Raw genomic sequence first — 17,974 nt, forward strand, 5'->3', positions numbered from 1 at the left:
TAAAAGGTCCCATAGCCTGAGGCCACCCAAAGGAGGAACCCCTTCCCCCCAGTTGCTCTTCCCAGCAGCTATGCGCCTACAATCCAGCTGCCATTTACTGAGCACCTGCTATGAAATGGGGACTTTGCTAGGTGCTGTGTCTTCAGTTAGTCTTGTCCCAAAGGAGTGCTCCTGACACAGGAGACAGCCTGTGAACACAGACCTCGCATCAGTTCCTTCTCAAAGCTCCCTCTGGTCAAGTGTGGGCCAGGGCGAGTATTTCCACAACCCTGTCTTTTTATAGGCTTCATTCTTAAAAACAACTTTTTAAAATTGATTTCAGAGAGGAAGGGAGAGGGAGAGAGAGATAGAAACATCAATAATGAGAGAATCACTGATCGGCTGCCTTCTATATGCCCCCCACAGGGGTTCGAGCCAGTAACCCAGAATCAACCAGGAATTGAAACTGGTTCACAGGTCAGTGCTCAACCACAGGGCCACACTGGCCAGACTACAGGCTTCATTCTTGCCCTCGCTCCAGCTGCCATTCCTGCTCAGTATGTTTCTCCTAGGTGGCCCTTCCACCCCTTTCCAGGCTCCACAACTGTCTGGGCTCCTTGGCCCCGTCTCATTTTCTAAGCCTGGCCCTGTGCCGCTCTCTCAACTTCCCAGCTGTCTGGACCTTGAATTTCTCAAAGCCTCTCAACTTTTCACCCCATTACTTCTCATTCACTGATTCTCTCATCAAGCCCTTAGTATGTGCCAGGTTCTCTTCTAAACAACTGATATGAATTAATCTCATTTAATTCTCAACCACCAACCCTATGAGTTCCACTTGACAGATGAGAAAATAGCCACAGGAAGAGTCAATAACTTACCTAAGGTCCCAAGACTAGTAAGGGATGCAGACCCAGGATCTGAAGTGGGGCAGTTTGGCTCCAGAGCTGGTATAGTCAAGCACCCGCAAGGATACAGTGGACACGGGGTTTTCAAACTGAACTATAGTCACCAATTTCCCCCAGTACTTACTGCCTCCATATTTCTTCCTATCATGTTCTTATATATACAAGGAAGTGAAGACATCATCAACTCTGGAGGCAATCCTAGATCATCCGGTTACTAGCATCGTGACCTTGGGTAGTTTTTACTTTTTACCTCTAAGCCTCTACATCTGTGAAACTAGGGGGGCTGGGGAGATATTAACACCGATGTCATGAGGCTCCTGTGAGGATTAGTTATAACATCAGAATACACCCAGCACTACTAGGTGCTCAATAGATGATCTTCCAGATCCCTATATCATCAACTCTCTTGGCCCAGTTCCACCCTATCTGCTCCACTTTCTAGATCAGTCACCCCCACCACCCCCAAGTCTTCCCCACCCCGGGCGTGTCACTTCCTCCTCTGTAGCCTCCCAGATCAGTACACAAAGGCTGCCGCTGCCGCTGGAGGAAAGGCTGCCCTGCTCGCACCTGTGAGTACCAGGGCATCAGCCCTCCTGCCTCTGTACTGGTCCAGGCCCCACCTGGTTCCAACCTCCCTGGAAGGGGTTCTGACCTGAAGACTCCCAGGATTCACTGAAACTTGAGCAAGGCTCTGAACTCCTTTCTGCATTCCTAAGGTCCTCTGTCTTGTTCCTTCCTCCCATTTCACAAGCCCTCCTTCTCCCCACCTCTCTCTCTTGCATCAGTTTCCCAAGAATGGGGCTGGAGGGAGGAAAAGGAGGTGAGGGAATGTGTGGGTGCTATTAATTTGAACGCCTGCCATGTGCCAAGGATTATGTCAAGGTAGGGTCTCCCAATATTACTCCCCAGCTGCCATCCCTGCTGCTTAATGAGCTCGCAGTCGGGGGTGGGAGGGGGGAAGGGGGTGCTCAGCTCAGATACCCCAGTCCTGGGCGACTGTAGCCCAGTGGCTCGATTCTCTTTCCTCCTGGTGACTCCCGAGTGGACAGCACAGGGTTCTGCCTGACTTGGGAAGATCTGGATGGACTGGGAAGCCACTGGTTCTCAGCTGCTCAGGGAACAGTAGGGTGTGTACTGGAGTCAGAATTGAGTCCAGGAAAATGAGACAACCACGGAGGGAGAGAAGGGAAGACTAAAGAAGTCCTCCTCCCCCGTGGAAAGAGAAAGGGGATTAGGTAGAGTCCAATGGGGCTACTTGGGGAGAAGGCACTCACTTCCACACTGATGGTGCCTGGGTTGGAGGGAAAGAAAGCACCTGTCTCAGTCCCCGTTCTGCCTCCAATGCACTGTGTGACCTTGGGTGAGTCGCTTACCACTCTGGGATTCAGGTTTCCATTTGTATAAAGAGGGGGGTTGAACTAGAAGCTTCTGCCATCCTATGGTTAGGACCAGAGAGAAAAGAAGCAAAACAAAGAACTGTGAAGAAGTGGAGAAGAGAAAAGCAGCAGAAATGTAATAAAAATTTTGAATAGAAACGGGAGAGTGAGGCAAATCAAGAGAAGTGGCAGGTCATGTATTCTTAAGGAGGGGGGAATAAGGTGGAGGGAGAATTAGGAGAAGGGGATTGGAGTGGGCTGTCCAGGGAGTCCCTGGGCCCCCTTTATGGGAGATGAGTGGGGCTTGAGGTTTCTGGGGTTGTCCTATCCGGGGAACCAGTGTACCATGGGGGCCCACCTATGAGAGATGAGTCAAAAGTGGGCTTTGTACTGCAGCATCTCCAGTCTCCCCCGACCACAGGCGTGCAGAGCAAGCAAGGCTGAGGTTACACTGGGCTGGCCTGTCTCGGAGGGTGGAGCCTCCATTACACATAGATTCTATGCCTGAGGTCACAGGTGGAGGGGAACAGGACACGGTGGTCAATGACTTGGCACCCCACCCTTCCCCACACTCTGCAGCGCATCGGGATTTGAGTCTAGGTCCAGGCTGAGGAGGAGGCAGCTGCTTCATGACAAAGAGTTAGCTGGCCTTCCTCATAGACCACTGATGGGGATGTAAACTGGCACCTTCTTTAAGGCAGTTATGTTGGCAATACTCAGCAATATTACAAATGATGCCTATTTACTGACCTCACAAATTCTCTTCCAGGGATTTATCCTACAGATTCCCTTGCACACATGTGAAATGAAAATATATGAATTTTCACTGCAATATTATTTACAATAGTGAACAATTAGAAGCAATTTAAAAATCCCACCATAAGAGACTAACTACAATATGGTAAATCTATGCAATAAAAAACTATATGCCTGTAAAAATAAACAAGGAAGTTCTTTATTTTCTTGGGTAGCAGGATCTCTAAGAAAAGGAGAAAAAAAAGTAAGATGCCAAACTGTGTATTCTATCATTTTTAGAATTCTATCATTTGATTCTACCATTTGAAGAGTATATATACAGAATGTCCCCAAAGAATGTATACATACTTTATCAGCTGATAGCTGAATTACGAAAATGAAATGTATTTTAATAAACATTGCCTTTATAATTATTCAGTGTGTATACATTTTTTGGGACACCCTACATATGTTTACATTAGTTTGTATATGCATAAAACAATCTCTAGAAAGACTACAAGCAACAAATGATAATAATAAATGATGGTTATTTATTTAAAGTGGGTGTGGAAGTGGGTGGATGGGGGATTTCCTAGTATCTTATTTAACTTTGATCTTTTTTTATGGTGGTAAAATACACATAAAATCTATCATTTTAACAATTTTTAAAAAAAATATATTTTATTGATTTTTTACAGAGAGGAAGGGAGAGAGATAGTTAGAAACATCGATGAGAGAGAAACATCGATCAGCTGCCTCCTGCACATCTCCCACTGGGGATGTGCCCGCAACCCAGGTACATGCCCTTGACCGGAATCGAACCCGGGACCCCTCAGTCCGCAGGCCGACGCTCTATCCACTGAGCCAAACCGGTTTCGGCCATTTTAACAATTTTTAAGTGTATGACTCAATGGCATTAAGGACATTCACAATGATGTGCAACCATAAACACTATCTACTTCCATAACTTTTTCTTCACCTCAAAGGGAAACTGTCTATTAAGCAGTCACTCCCCATTCTTCCCTCCTCCCCAACACCTGGGAACCTCTAATCTACTTTTCTTTTTAAAATATTTTTATTTATTTCAGAGAAGAAGCGAGAGGGAGAGAGAGCTAGAAATGTCAATGATGAGAGAGAACCATTGATCAGCTGCCTCCTGCGTACACTACACTGGAGATTGAGCCCACAACCCAGCATGTGCCCTGACTGGGAATCGAACCATGACCTCCTGGTTCATAGGTCGATGCTCAGTCACTGAGCCATGCCAGCCGGGCATACTCCGGCTGTTTCACATAAGTGGAGTCATACATTATGTGGTTTTTGTGACTGGTTTTGTTCACTCAGCATAATGTTTTCAAGGTTCATTGGTGTTGTAGCATGGTCATTACTTCATTCCTTTTTATGGCCAAATAATATTTCATTGTATGGATATACCTATTTTGTTTACCTATTCATCAGTTGATGAACATTGGGTTGTTTCTACCTTTTAGCTATTGTGAGTAGTACTGCTATGAATATTCGTGTACAAGTTTTTTTTTCTCCATCTTTTTTGTGGGGGTGTGTGTGTGTACAAGTTTTTGTTTGAACACCTGTTTTCAATTCTTTAGGAATACACCAAGAGTGAAATTGTCAGGTCATAGGGCAGTGGTTCTCAACCTGTGGGTCGCGACCCCTTTGGCAGTCGAACGTCCCTTTCACAGGGATCGCCTAAGACCATCCTGCATATCAGATATTTACATTACGATTCATAACAGTAGCAACACTACAGTTATGAAGTAGCAACGAAAATAATTTTATGGTTGGGTCACATGAGGAACTGTATTTAAAGGGCCAGAAGGTTGAGAACCACTGTCATAGGGTAATTCTATATTTTAACTTATCGAAGAATCACCAAACTGTTTCCCACAAGTGTTCTCACCACTAACATTGAGAGTCCCATTTTCTCTACATCCTCATCAACACTTATTTTCCATTTTTTAATAATAGACATTCTAGAGAGTATGAAGCGATGCCTCGTTGTGGTTTTGATTTGCATTTTCCGGACAACTGGTGTTGAGCATCTTTTTATGTGCTTGTTGGTCATTTGTCTATCTCCTTTATCGAAATAACTATTTAAATCCTTTGCCCATTTCTTTTCTTTTCTTATCTTTTCTTTCAAAGTTATCAGGATACTCTCTTCCATGGTCCTGCTTGCTATTTTTTAAAAATTTATCTTTATTGTTGAAAGTATTACAGATCCTTTGCCCATTTTAAAATAGAGTTGTCTTTTTGTTGTTGAGCTGTAAGAGTTCTTTATATATTCTGGATATTAATCAGATATATGGTTTGTAAATATTTTCTCCCATTCTGTGACCCATCATTTTACTCTCTTGAAAGTGTCCTTTGATGCACAAGTTTTAAATTTTGATGAAGTGCAATTTATCTTTTTTCTTGTGTTGCTTGTGCTTTTAAAAAAAAATTGTAGCTTGTGCTTTTGATGTTACAGCTAAGAGTCAATTGTCAAGTCCAAAATCATGAAGATTTACCCCTATGTTTTTCCTAAGGATTTATAGTTTAAGCACTTTTTTAAAGGCCTTTGATTCATTTTCAGTTAATTTTTGTATATGTTGTGAGGTAGGAACCCAACTTCATTATTTTTGTTTGTTTGTTTTTAATTTTGTTTTATTGCTTAAAGTATTACAAAGAGTATTACATATGTCTCCTTTTTTTCCCCCCTTGACAGTCCCCCGGCCTCCCCTACCCCGCAGTGTCTTGTGTCCATTGGTTATGCTTATATGCATGCATACAAGTCCTTCAGTTGATCTCTTACCCAACTTCATTATTTTACATGTGGATATCCATTCATCCTAGCACCATTTGTTGAATATTATTTTCTCTTTATTGAATGGTTTGGCACCTTTGTTGAAAATCAATTGGTCATAAGTGGATGGATTTACTTCTGGACTCTCAATTCTACTCCATGAATCTATATGCCTGACCTTATGTCAGCACCACATTGACCTGTGACAAGTTGAGAAGTGTGAGTCCTCCTACTTTGTTCTTTTTCAAGATTGTTCTGGCTATTCATGCAATTCCATATGAATTTTAGAATCAGCTTTTCCGTTTATGTAAAAAAAAGGCCAATAGGATTTTTGAATCTTTATTTAAATATATTTTTACTGATTTCAGAGAGGGAGAGGGAGAGATAGAAACATCAATAATGAGCCGAAACCGGTTTGGCTCAGTGGATAGAGCGTCGGCCTGTGGACTGAAGGGTCCCAGGTTCGATTCCGGTCAAGGGCATGTACCTGGGTTGCAGGCACATCCCCAGTGAGAGATGTGCAGGAGGCAGCTGATCAATGTTTCTGACTCTCTATTTCTCTCCCTTCCTCTCTGTAAAAAATTAATAAAATATATTTAAAAAAAAAAAAAAAAAAAAAAAAAAAAAAAAAAAAAAAAAAAAAAAGAAACATCAATAATGAGAGAGAATCATTGATTGGCTGCCTCCTGCATGCCCCCTACTGGGGATTGAGCCAGCAACCTGGGCATGTGCCATTGCCGGAATCAAACCCCGGACCCTTCAGTCCACAGGCCAATGCTCTATCCACTGAGCCAAACCAGCTAAGGCTTTTTTTTTTTTTTTTTAAATTTTTGAAACATTGTAATGGGTTGCCCATTCAAAATTTTCATTAATATGTTTTTTAAAATCAGAAATTTACCTGGTATTCCCTAGAGGGCGTTCCAGGAATTACCCTGCCTTCAGGCTCTCTCACATTGATCTCTCTCTCTCTCCCCCTCCCTCCCTCCCCTCTCTCTCTCTTAAATATCTTTATTGAATCGGAGAAGGGAGAGGGAGAGAGAGCTAGAAACATCAATGATGAGAAAGAATCATTGCATATCCTCTCCTGCATACCCCCAATTGGGGATTGAGCCCTCAACCCAGGCATGTACCCTGACCTCCTGGTTCATAGGTCAATGCTCAACCACTGAGCCATGCTGGCCGGGCCTTCGGGCTTTTTCTCCACTCTAGATTCCCTTTGTGCAAAGCACAGAAAAAATTTTATCACCCCTTGCCCTTCCTTCCTGTGCTATTCCAGACCTTCAGAAAGTTCTTATGCTCTAATCTTTATTTCTCTTGCTACCATGTTAAACAAATACAGCTAATCTTCGTGCCTTTCACATATTCCCTCATCTGCCCCAGCTTTATTTCTTATCATTCCACTCAGACTCCCGCCCCCTTATTTACAGCCTCTAACACTCTTCCCTTATATAAAATCCAAGATTATAAAAGCTATAAGAGCTGTCAGATTATTCAATACCCTCACTTTACAGATGTGGAATGAGGCCCAGAGAGAAAGTCTGACCTGCCACACAGCCAATGAGTGACTGAGGCAGGACCAGAATCTGGTCTGTTTCCCTTGTGGTTCTATTTCCACTATGACTTGGAATCTTGTTGAACAGACATGTGTGTAGGCCATGGTGCCTCCAGGCCCAGTCCCCAGACTCTTGGCTAGGCCATTTTGCTCACCCTGGCCTCTTTTTTCAAATATATTTTTTACTGATTTGAGAGAGGAAAGGAGAGAGAGAGAGAGAGAGAGAGAGAGAGAGAGAGAGAGAGAGAAAGAAAGAGAGAGAGAGAGAAACATCAGTGATGAGAGAGAATCTTTGATTGGCTGTCTCCTGCATACCCTCTATTGGGTATCGAGCCCGGGCATATGCCCTTGACCGGAATCAAACCTGGGACCCTTCAGTCTGCAGGCTGATGCTCTATCCACTGAGCAAAACTGGCTAGGGCCCACCTTGGGCTCTTCAAGTCTGCACATAGGAGAGATGGGTCATGACCCAGTACTTGCCCCTTCTTGCCATTTTGAAGAAGCTGCTGAATCCACACAGGGAAGTGAAACTATGAGGGGAGATAAAGAGCTGGGGTAGAGCTTTGAGAGTGACAACCACAGGCTAAGTTTAGAGGACTGAGAACTTAGGTGGGTCCTCCCTAATGATCGACATGTCTCCCTTCATATCCAATTTCAGGCCATGGTGGCTTTGTCAATGGTTCTTGTTTTCCTGCTGGTTCTGAGCAGAAGTGAGAGTGAACTGGACGCCAAGATCTCATCCCCAGGGGAGGCCACAGAATGGGGTGATCCTGATCTGTCCCTGCTGGGATCCTGCAAGCCAGCCCCATCCTGCAAGAAGTGCATCCTCTCACATCCAAGCTGTGCATGGTGCAAGCAACTGGTAAAAATGGGCCTGTGGCCTTTGAGCCATGTATAGGTGTATAGGTGTATAGGTGTATATGCAGCCTGGATATGTGTGCATGAATGTGTGGGCACGTGTGTGATTTTTCTGGGTGCACTCTGCAGTCCTGTGTGTGACTGAGTCTGTGCACATAGGACTTTTGTGTGTGATTGTGTTTGTGTGTGCACAATCACACATGCAAGATTCCTGTGCATGCAAGTTTATATCTATTTTGTGTGTGTGTGTGTGTGTGTGTGTGTGTGTGTATGGACAAGACTTGTGACTATGAATTTGGAGGAAGTATATTCTGTTGGGACTCATGCTGGTGTATAGGTAGAGAGACCTATTGTGCATGTACACATGTGAGAAGTGTCAGCTCGGGCTGCCATAACAAAATATCATCGACTGGTTGGCTTAAACACAGGAATTTATTTCTCAGTTCTGGAGCCTGGAAAGTCCAAGGCCTAGGTGCCAGCAGATTTGGATCCTGGTGAGAGCTCTCTTCCTGGCTTTCAGATGGGCCACAGATCAAGCTCTTATGATTCTTCTTATAAGGGCACTAATCCCATCATGAGTGTTCTACCCTCATAGCCTCATCTAACCCTAATTTCTTCCCAGAGGCCCTATCTCTAATACTATCACAATGGGGGGTAATCCATGGCAGAACGTGTATGATTAGGTCCCTGAGTTGGTGTTGGGGGGTTGCCAGGGGTGTGTTCCTAGGTATGTATGCATTAGCCTGTGACTGGGGAAGTAGAGGGAAGGAGTTGGAAACCTGTGGGTTTGAGTGAACTACCTCAGTGGCCAAGAAGGATGGTGAGGAGTGGGTGTCTCTCTGGCTGGTCAAAAACAAGGCTGTTCTTTGTTTTTTTTAAATATATATTTTTTATTGATTTCAGAGAGGAAGGGAGAGAGAGAGAGAGAGAGAGAGAGAGAGAGAGAGAGAGAGAAAGAAATGTCAATGATGAGAAAGAATCATTGATCCACTGCCTCCTGCATCCCCCACACACTGGGGATCAAGCCCACAACCCGGTTATGTGCCCTGACTGGGAACTGAACTGTGACCTCCTGGTTCACAGGTCTACCCTCAACCACTGAGCAACACCGGCTGGGCTAGGCTGTTCTTTGTTTATGCCTTAACAAGGCAGGGCCCATGGAGTAGCAGTGCCTGAGACAGGGGTGAGGCAGAACACTCACAGAAAAATGGAGAATTAGATGAGATGAGAATTGAAGGCAAACTCACTAGGAGACAGAGCTACAGAGGCTGAGCAGGCCCAGGAGAAAGGTACACAGTGAAAGTGAGATGACCGGAAGACTCAGTCTGCAGGTGGCAGAGCAGAGGTGCCAGGTGGGGGCTCTTGGGACAGCTGGGTATGCCTGCCTCCTCCAATCCCCAGACCAGAGACTGGCACCCAGGCCAGCTGAGAAGCCACTTTAACCATTTCCTTCCTCTGTGGCTTCCCAGCCAGTCCCAGGGGTACCAGACTTATTGGGGCAACGGTGCCTCCTCTTCTGCCCCCATCCTTTCCCCTTCCCAGGAACTGAGTCTTAGCCTGATCCCCTTCCCATTTCCCCCTGAGCAAGCAGGGGAGGCAGGATTAGCAGGCAGGGCTCCTCCTTTTCTTGTGGAAGTGAGGCCCCAGAGATTCTCAACAGGAAGTCTGCGGCCCTAGGGGGAGGGGAAGGGTAGTTGGCTGGGGAAGGGGGGAGTCGAGATAAGGGAGGAAGTGGGCTCTGACAAGGAAGAAAGGCCCAGGGTTCAAGGACAGCTGTGGAAGGAAGGGGAGGGAAGGGGAGGGGAGGGGAGGGAATCAGAGGGGCTCAAGGAGTTGACCGAGAGAGGAGGGGTTAGAAGTGGCAGTATTTCGGGCTGGGAGCAGGCCTGGGGGTGATGGCGGGGGAGGGCGGGGGGGGGGGGGCAGGCGGCGGGGAGGATTAGGGTCCTGACCCATCTACCCTTGCGGTACAGAACTTCACAGCGTCAGGGGAGGCGGAGGAGCGGCGCTGCGCCTCGCGTGAAGAGCTGCTGGCTCGGGGTTGCCCCCCAGGGGAGCTGGAAGAGCCCCACGGCCAGCAGGAGGTGCTGCAGGACCAGCCACTCAGCCAGGGCTCCCGGGGCGGTGAGGGGGCCACTCAGCTGGCACCGCAGCGGGTGCGGGTCACGCTGCGTCCCGGTGAGTGAGCTGGGGCAGTGCAGGGGCACAAGTCTGGGTGCGGATCTGAACGTGCCCCGCTGACCCCCACTGCCCTGTCCCCAGGGGAGCCCCAGCGGCTGCAGGTCCGCTTCCTCCGTGCCGAGGGGTACCCTGTGGACCTGTACTACCTTATGGACCTGAGCTACTCCATGAAGGACGACCTGGAGTTCGTGCGCCAGCTCGGGCACGCCCTGCTGGTGCGACTGCAGGAGGTCACCCAGTCCGTGCGCATCGGTGAGCGAGCGCAGCGCAGCCCCACCACCTGCCAGCCTCTGCCTCGAACTTCAACCGCTGCCTTAGCCTCTGCCAACGTCCTGGACACACAAGGGCCCCACCTGCCCTCTCCCAGGGTTAACAGGCCACAGGTTGCTGACATCTTCCCCCAAAGACACGCATCTTCTAGGTCAGAGCTGGGGTGGATTTAAGAGACTGCCCAGTGGAACCATTCATTTCACAGGGAGTGTCACTGAGGCCCCGAGTCTGGAGAGATGTGTTCAGGCAGCTCCCAGGGCTCAGGCAGTGCCCTGGACCTACCAACTCAGCTACTGCCCTGTGCCTCTGTCTCAGCCGTGTCTCTAAATGCCACTGTCCCTGGTTGCACATCTGTGCTCGCCTCTCCTCCGTTCTCAGTCTCCTCCTTTGCCTCATGCTGCTGCTCCACCTTACACTCCACCTTCTTGCTCAGCTTTCAGGAAACCCTTGCCTGACACCCCCCCCCCCCCATTGTGTCCTCTTCATCTCCTCACTCCCCCCACTTCCCTGAGCTGGTGGATTCAGCCTTTTACCCGGCCAGGTACTGGGTCCCTGCCCTTCAGGAACACCTGGCTCCTCTAGGACCCCCCACCCCCACGGACTCCTCCCTTCCTAGTCCTCAGCAGTGGCCCTCCCATCCTGCTGCCGCTGCCCAGAGACTTCTGGCACAGCTTTCGTCCCTCCTCCCTCCCCCTAGGCTTTGGCTCCTTCGTGGACAAGACGGTACTGCCCTTCGTGAGCACAGTGCCCTCCAAGCTTCGCCATCCCTGCCCCACCCGACTGGAGCGCTGCCAGCCCCCCTTCAGCTTTCACCACGTGCTATCCCTGACGGGGGATGCCAAGGCCTTCGAGCGGGAGGTGGGGCGCCAGAGTGTGTCTGGCAACCTGGACTCACCTGAAGGTGGCTTTGATGCCATTCTACAGGCTGCACTCTGCCAGGTAAGAAGGTGGGGCAGGGGTCTGAATCTGAAGGACTGTTGGGGGCCAAGACTGCCACCTACAGTTGTGCAGTACACAGTTCCACAGGGTAGCATTTGTATTGTCACCGTAGTTTGCATATTTATTTTGACAATTTCCTAGTAAACTGAAGTAAAATATCTTGAGGAAGAGGCACGTTTTCTAACTCTCAAGAATGCTTCCACTAGCAGCAACCCTGCCTTAGGGTCTAGGGAAAAGAAGCAGGGAGCTGGGGGCAGGGGTATAGACAAACTGACTCAGAATGAAGCTGGCCAAATCCTTGGCTCACATTGCTGGCTGGGTGGCTCAAGGGCCATGCCCAGGTGCACAGCCTACCCCCTACCCCACCCTAGGAGCAGATTGGCTGGAGAAATGTGTCTCGGCTGCTGGTGTTCACTTCAGATGACACGTTCCACACAGCTGGGGATGGAAAGTTGGGTGGCATTTTCATGCCCAGTGATGGGCATTGCCACTTGGACAGCAATGGCCTCTATAGTCGCAGCCCAGAGTTTGTGAGTCCATCTTAGTCCCATGTCCCTCCCTGTCTGAGCCCCACCTCCTCTCTTCCCAGGACCCCCATCCCCCCAGCTTCATTCTCCTTGCTGGTAACCACCCAGCTGTTTTCCCCAGCAGCTCCACCCGCACTAGCCCCTCCCTCCCTTGCCAAGTCCCCAGGGCTCCTGTAGCTGGTGGAACCCCAGTTCCTGGATTTCCTGGGCTGAGGGTACCTGGAGTGTTTGGAGGACCTGCGGTGCTCACCTTGCCCCCATTCCCTGCTCCAGGACTACCCCTCTGTGGGTCAGGTAGCCCAGGCTCTCTCTGCAGCAAACATCCAGCCCATTTTTGCTGTCACCAGTGCCACACTGCCCGTCTACCAGGTGAGAGCCCTCCCACCCTGAACCTTCCTCAAGTCTCTCAAAGTCCCATTCTTCTCTCCCCCATATGCCCTCCTTCCAGACCCCCAGAAGCTCATTTCTCTTGAGTTGTGACCCACCCTTTCCCTCAACTCCTCATAATTCAGGAGCTGAGTAAGCTGATCCCTAAGTCTGCAGTGGGGGAGCTGAGTGAGAACTCCAGCAATGTGGTGCAGCTCATCATGGACGCTTATAATGTGAGGAGCTGAGGGGGCGGGGGGGGGATGGTGAGGGCAGACATTGGGGCAAGGTGGGAAAGGGCCCTCGAGAGGGGTGGCAGAACTAAGAGGGAATAATTGCTTTTTGGGTAACCCACCACAGCTCCTACCTGCAGCTTGCATAGGGTTGTCTTAATAGTTCATTCACTCAATCAGTCTTACATTCACAAATCTTAAGTGTTTGATTTGTGTAGAGAATGGAGCCCAGCTCTGAGCAAGGAAGGAAAGTAATATTCATTGAGCTTTTATTACATGCCAAGTGCACATACTTCGATTGCTATCCCATTTAACCTCACAAAACCTGCTGCTTGGTAACTATTACCATCCCTATTTTATAGATGGGGGTACAGACACAAGGAGGCTCAGTGACTTACCCAAGGTCACTCAGATAAAAGAGAGAAGGGCTGGAATTTGTCCTCTAGTCAGTCTGTACATAAATGATGTAATATCCAGAACCTGCTTTCATTAAGCTTATAAATAATCCAGATATTCTTCACAGGAAACATAGTTTTACAGGTAGGAGGAACCGTAAAAATTCTTAAGTGTTTCTTGGTTTAGGTCTTATCTTTGTAACTAGACTGTAGGCTTCTTGATGACAGGAACCATTTCCTAAAACCACAGTGAGAAAACCTGAGCCGGTATCAAATTTTCCAGGGCGAAGTCTGGGAGAACTGCCCTTTAGACCTTGTATGTACACAGGTTATATGTCCTGATTTGGGATTTGAGAACACAGCTGCTGCATGTTTACGGTGCCTGGCCAGCCCCTGAGCCCCAGCAAGCCCTGGCTCCCTGGCTGCAGCTGCACTGAAGTGCGATTAGAGGCCCTGGATCCCCCTGTACTCCCCTCGAGGTTCTCACAGGTCCCTCCTCCAGAGATGCCTCCACACTAGGCAGAATGGAAGGAGCCTTGAGGTGGGCTGAGGGCAGGGTTCTGGCAGAATTTGGAATGGCTGGAGAGGGCATGAGGTGGGGTCAGAGTCCACCTTCATGTGGTTACTCATTCTCTTCCACAGAGTCTGTCATCCACTGTGACCCTCGAACACTCTCCACTCCCTCCGGGGGTCCACATCTCTTATGAATCTCAGTGTGGGGGTCATGAGAAGAGGGCTGGTGAGCCTGGGGACCGGGGCCAGTGCAACCATGTCCGAATCAACCAGACGGTGAGAGCCAGTTGGAAGGGGCCCTGGCCAGGTAGCTCAGTTGGTTAGAGCATTGTCCCCACTATGCCAAGGTTGCGGATTCGATCCCTGGTCAGGGCTCATACAAGAATCAACCAGGGAATGCATAAATAAGTGGAACAACAAACCAATGTTTCTCTCTCTAAAATCAATTTAAAAAAACAGGCAGAATGAAGGAAGTGGGAGTGGGAAATTGAGGCAGGAAGGAAAAGATGGGGGCAGGCACAGAGGACAATGCAAGAACTTGAGGTAGTTCTCCACCCACCCTTTCTGAAGGGGTTTAATGATTAGCTTCAAGCATGTTGCTAGGAGATGGGTGTTAGCATTGACTGTCCCTTAATTTACTAAGGAGTGGGGTTCTGGATGATCCATAGGTTTGGGGTGTGTGCCCATGTGCACAGGGGTGCATGTATGAGTTTAGTCTGACTTCTGCCCATTCTGCCCTCAGGTGAATTTTTTGGTTACTTTCCAAGCTACCCGCTGCCTCCCAGGGCCCCATTTTCTGAAGTTCCGAGCTCTTGGCTTCTCAGAGGAGCTGACTGTGGAGTTGCACACACTGTGCGATTGCAACTGCAATGACACCCAGCTCCCAGCGCCCCACTGCAGTGACCACGGGCACCTACAATGCGGGGTGTGCAGGTGAGGGCCTCTAGCTTCCCTCCACCTATGTAGCTTCCCTCCACCTATGTAGCTCTCCACAGATACAGCCCCTGTATTCCTCCTCCTTTGCCTTCTATTCTTCCACTGGCATCTCTAGACAAGTTTTTCCTACACATCCCTAGATGGCACCCTGATTTTTATCTCCTGAAGCTTCCCAGAATGCTGAGACCCTCCCCTCCACCAGGACTCACTCTGCTCCTCCACTCCTTGGTACTTTACTATATTCCACATCCCTTCAGCCACCATCTAAACTCTTGTGAGACCTTGGGTTTAGAGTATCCTGGGAAAGACAGGTAAAGGAATGACCGAACTCTCAGACCCACCTCTCTCTCCCTTTCTTTCCCCTCTCAGCTGTGACCCAGGCCGCCTGGGTCGACTCTGTGAGTGCTCCGAGTCTGAGCTGTCCTCCCCAGATCTGGAATCTGGGTGCCGGGGCCCCAATGGGACAGGGCCCCTGTGCAGCGGGAAGGGACGATGCCAGTGTGGACGCTGCAGCTGCAGCGGACAGAGCTCTGGGCGCCTGTGCGAGTGTGATGATGCCAGCTGTGAGCGACACGAGGGCATCCTCTGTGGAGGTACCTGGGGACCTGTGGGAGAAGGGAGGGTTCAGAGTGGCTCTCCCAAGGGTATTTAGGCTCTGGGACCTTTAAGGCACTAAGGGCAAGTACAGAGACTCTGGTGTAGGAGCTGGGGCACACATCTGGCATACTGAGAGGGGACTGGATGCACGGGAACAGGTCAGCTCTAGGCTGTGATGTCCATTGTGTGTGTGGAACATGTTTGTCACCCTGTGTGTGACTCTGCTCCAGGCTTTGGCCTCTGCCAATGTGGAGTGTGTCACTGTCACGCCAACCGCACGGGCAGAGCGTGTGAGTGCAGTGGGGACATGGATGGCTGCGTCGGTCCCGAGGGAAGGCTCTGCAGTGGGCATGGACATTGCAAATGCAACCGCTGCCAGTGCTTGGACGGCTACTACGGTGCCCTATGTGATCAGTGCCCAGGCTGCAAGACACCATGCGAGAGACACAGGTGAGGCCTCAGGCCTGGCATTTGGGGCCCCTGCCTGCTTTCCTCCATGTGGTGTGGGTGACAACTGCCCAGTCAGTAACTTACTGGCGTCTATTGGACAGGGACTGTGCAGAGTGTGGGGCCTTTGGGACTGGTGTCCTGGCCACCAATTGCAGCATGGCTTGTGCCCATACCAACGTGACTCTGGCTCTGGCCCCTATGCTGGATGATGGCTGGTGCAAAGAGAGGACCCTGGACAACCAGCTGTTCTTCTTCCTGGTGGAGGAGGAAGCCGGAGGCAGGGTCGTGCTGAGAGTGAGACCCCAAGAGAGTAAGTGGACAGGGATACCTTGGACATCCCAAATGGAGCCGTGAAGGTTGATGGGTGGGGCCTCAGAACTCAGGTTGAGGAGGTAAAGACAGAGGAACCAGGCTAGGGATTGAAGCAGAGCTGAGAATCCAGGCAAAAGTGGCGGTAATGGATCAAGTGGAGGCTAAAAAACTGGGCACTGAACATAAACCTGCTGAGTTCCCTTTGTTTCCAATGACAGGGATGGCCGGGGAGGCCGGATGGGGCTGCACACACACTGGGCAACTGTTGCTCAATCTCTGTGTCCCACCCGCCCAGAGGTCTTTCTGTTTCACCCCCACAGAGGGAGCAGACCACACCCAGGCCATTGTGCTAGGCTGTGTGGGGGGCATTGTGGCAGTGGGACTGGGGCTGGTCCTGGCTTACCGGCTCTCCGTGGAAATCTATGACCGCCGAGAATACAAGCGCTTTGAGAAGGAGCGGCAGCAGCCCAACTGGAAGCAGGTGAGACTGCCTCCTAGTCTGCTGGGCTGGTTTTCACTTGCTTTCCTGGGTTAGGTCCTCTGCCCCAGCTGTCTCATTCCACCCTCAGCCCTGACCCCCCCCCCCCCCCGTCCCCCCCATCACCTAGGTGTTTGTGGCCTGTCCACAGGCTTTTAGGGTCCGGCTCAAGTTCTAGGTCGGCCCTTAGGATTAGCTAAAGGAGAAGTCCTGGGACTTTTCCTCATCATTTCCAACTTCTTCCCCCAGGACAGAAATCCTCTCTACAAAAGCGCCGTCACGACCATCATTAACCCCCGCTTTCAAGCTCCAGAAAGTCCTCTCTGAAGAGGGTAGGGCTACTCACTCCAGGGTTCTTCTTGCTGGGGGGATGGTGGGAATTGGGGCTCTAGGTCTATCAGGCAGCAGCCTGCTGGGGGACTAATCACCGCCTACTGTACTTGGACACCCCAGAGGGCCGGCCTCCTGCCGCACCCTTGCTTCCCCACCCCTCAAGAAGTGGGGGTTGCCCCATCCACAAATACAATAAAGAATCTTCAGATTACAGATCACTTTAACGAACACTGTGTATGCTGGTATCCAACCTCATTCTGTCTTGTTCAGCAGGGTTTTTTTCTCTTAATCAGAATTAATACATATATACGTATTTTAGATACCTCGGTTTCAATTCTACTTGTTGCTTGCCTGTGGAGAAGGGGAGTTTTAAAGTGGTGGTTTATAGGGTACTAGAAATTGCAGGATGGTTATATTTGGGGGGAAAAAGGAGATCATGTTGGCCCCAGTGAAAAAAATTCCCCACAAGATATTATTTTCAAAGATGAGATAGTATGTAAAAAAGCCCCACTTTCTTTTTATTTAAATATCCTAAATATATCACGAAGGAACATACACTGCACTTTAATGGTAAAAAGATACAAGTTTATAACATCTTATAAAAACTACCATTTAAAAGTGATCTTGTTCATTTGATATTCCCCACCTCCCCATAGCAAAATAAGTATATTAAAAAAAAAAGAGAGAGAGAGAGAGAGAGAGAAAGAGAGAGAGAGAGGGTGGGTGGTGAGGCAGGTAGGAGGGATTAAGATAAAAGCCCCAGAGCTACAGCAGAGGCAGAGTCTGAGGAGAGGGTTACTAGTAAAAGTCGTGGCGGGACTCTGTGTCTCTTAACCCTCCGATGTCAAGCCGTGGGGCACAATCAGTAGCTAAGTGATGACAAGAGGCTGTTGGGGGTGGACGGAAAAGACTTGGGGTGCTGGGAAGGGCAGGGCTGGTAGGGCCTGGTATAGCAGTTCACCCAGGAACCGGGGCTACTCTTTCCCGGGTCCAATTCCACAGCCTGGTCTCTGAGAGCCTGCCCTATCTCCCTTCCCCTTCACTCCAAACACACCTGAGGCATCTTTCCAGTGCTAGACCCCATCCCAGCAAACAAAGGGTGGGGTGTTGGGCCCAGGAGCCTTTGCGGCGGTCTTAGTCTATGGTTTCCCTGGGGTGTAAGTGGGGCTCCTGCCCGCCCTCCCCCCCCCCCCCCAACGGGCGCTAAATCACTCCTTTCACCTCTTTGCTTCCCTCTCC

The 17,974-nt window shown here is 49.5% G+C and overlaps 1 protein-coding gene across 2 annotated transcripts; it reads left to right on the forward strand.

Moving 5' to 3' along the window:
* The first annotated feature begins 213 nt into the window (after nucleotides 1-213).
* ITGB7 (integrin subunit beta 7) lies at nucleotides 214-16,959 on the forward strand. 2 transcript variants are annotated; one of them, XM_070410143.1, is made up of 15 exons: nucleotides 214-1,116; nucleotides 8,006-8,209; nucleotides 10,179-10,383; nucleotides 10,468-10,638; nucleotides 11,354-11,595; nucleotides 11,967-12,125; nucleotides 12,396-12,491; nucleotides 12,635-12,724; nucleotides 13,759-13,905; nucleotides 14,372-14,562; nucleotides 14,935-15,158; nucleotides 15,393-15,612; nucleotides 15,714-15,922; nucleotides 16,245-16,405; nucleotides 16,652-16,959. In XM_070410143.1, exons 2-15 carry the CDS (start codon nucleotides 8,009-8,011, stop codon nucleotides 16,727-16,729), a joined length of 2,394 nt encoding a protein of 797 aa, XP_070266244.1. In that variant the 5' UTR covers nucleotides 214-1,116; nucleotides 8,006-8,008; the 3' UTR covers nucleotides 16,730-16,959. The 2 variants fall into 2 exon arrangements, with proteins under 2 accessions (XP_070266244.1, XP_070266243.1); XM_070410142.1 differs by lacking the exon at nucleotides 214-1,116 and adding an exon at nucleotides 1,395-1,453.
* Nucleotides 16,960-17,974: the final 1,015 nt, after the last annotated feature.

The sequence above is a fragment of the Myotis yumanensis genome, unplaced genomic scaffold (assembly GCF_028538775.1).
Source record: "Myotis yumanensis isolate MYYU_CA2020_CCGP unplaced genomic scaffold, mMyoYum1.0.hap1 SCAF_3, whole genome shotgun sequence".
Classification (NCBI taxonomy): Eukaryota; Metazoa; Chordata; class Mammalia; order Chiroptera; family Vespertilionidae; genus Myotis; species Myotis yumanensis.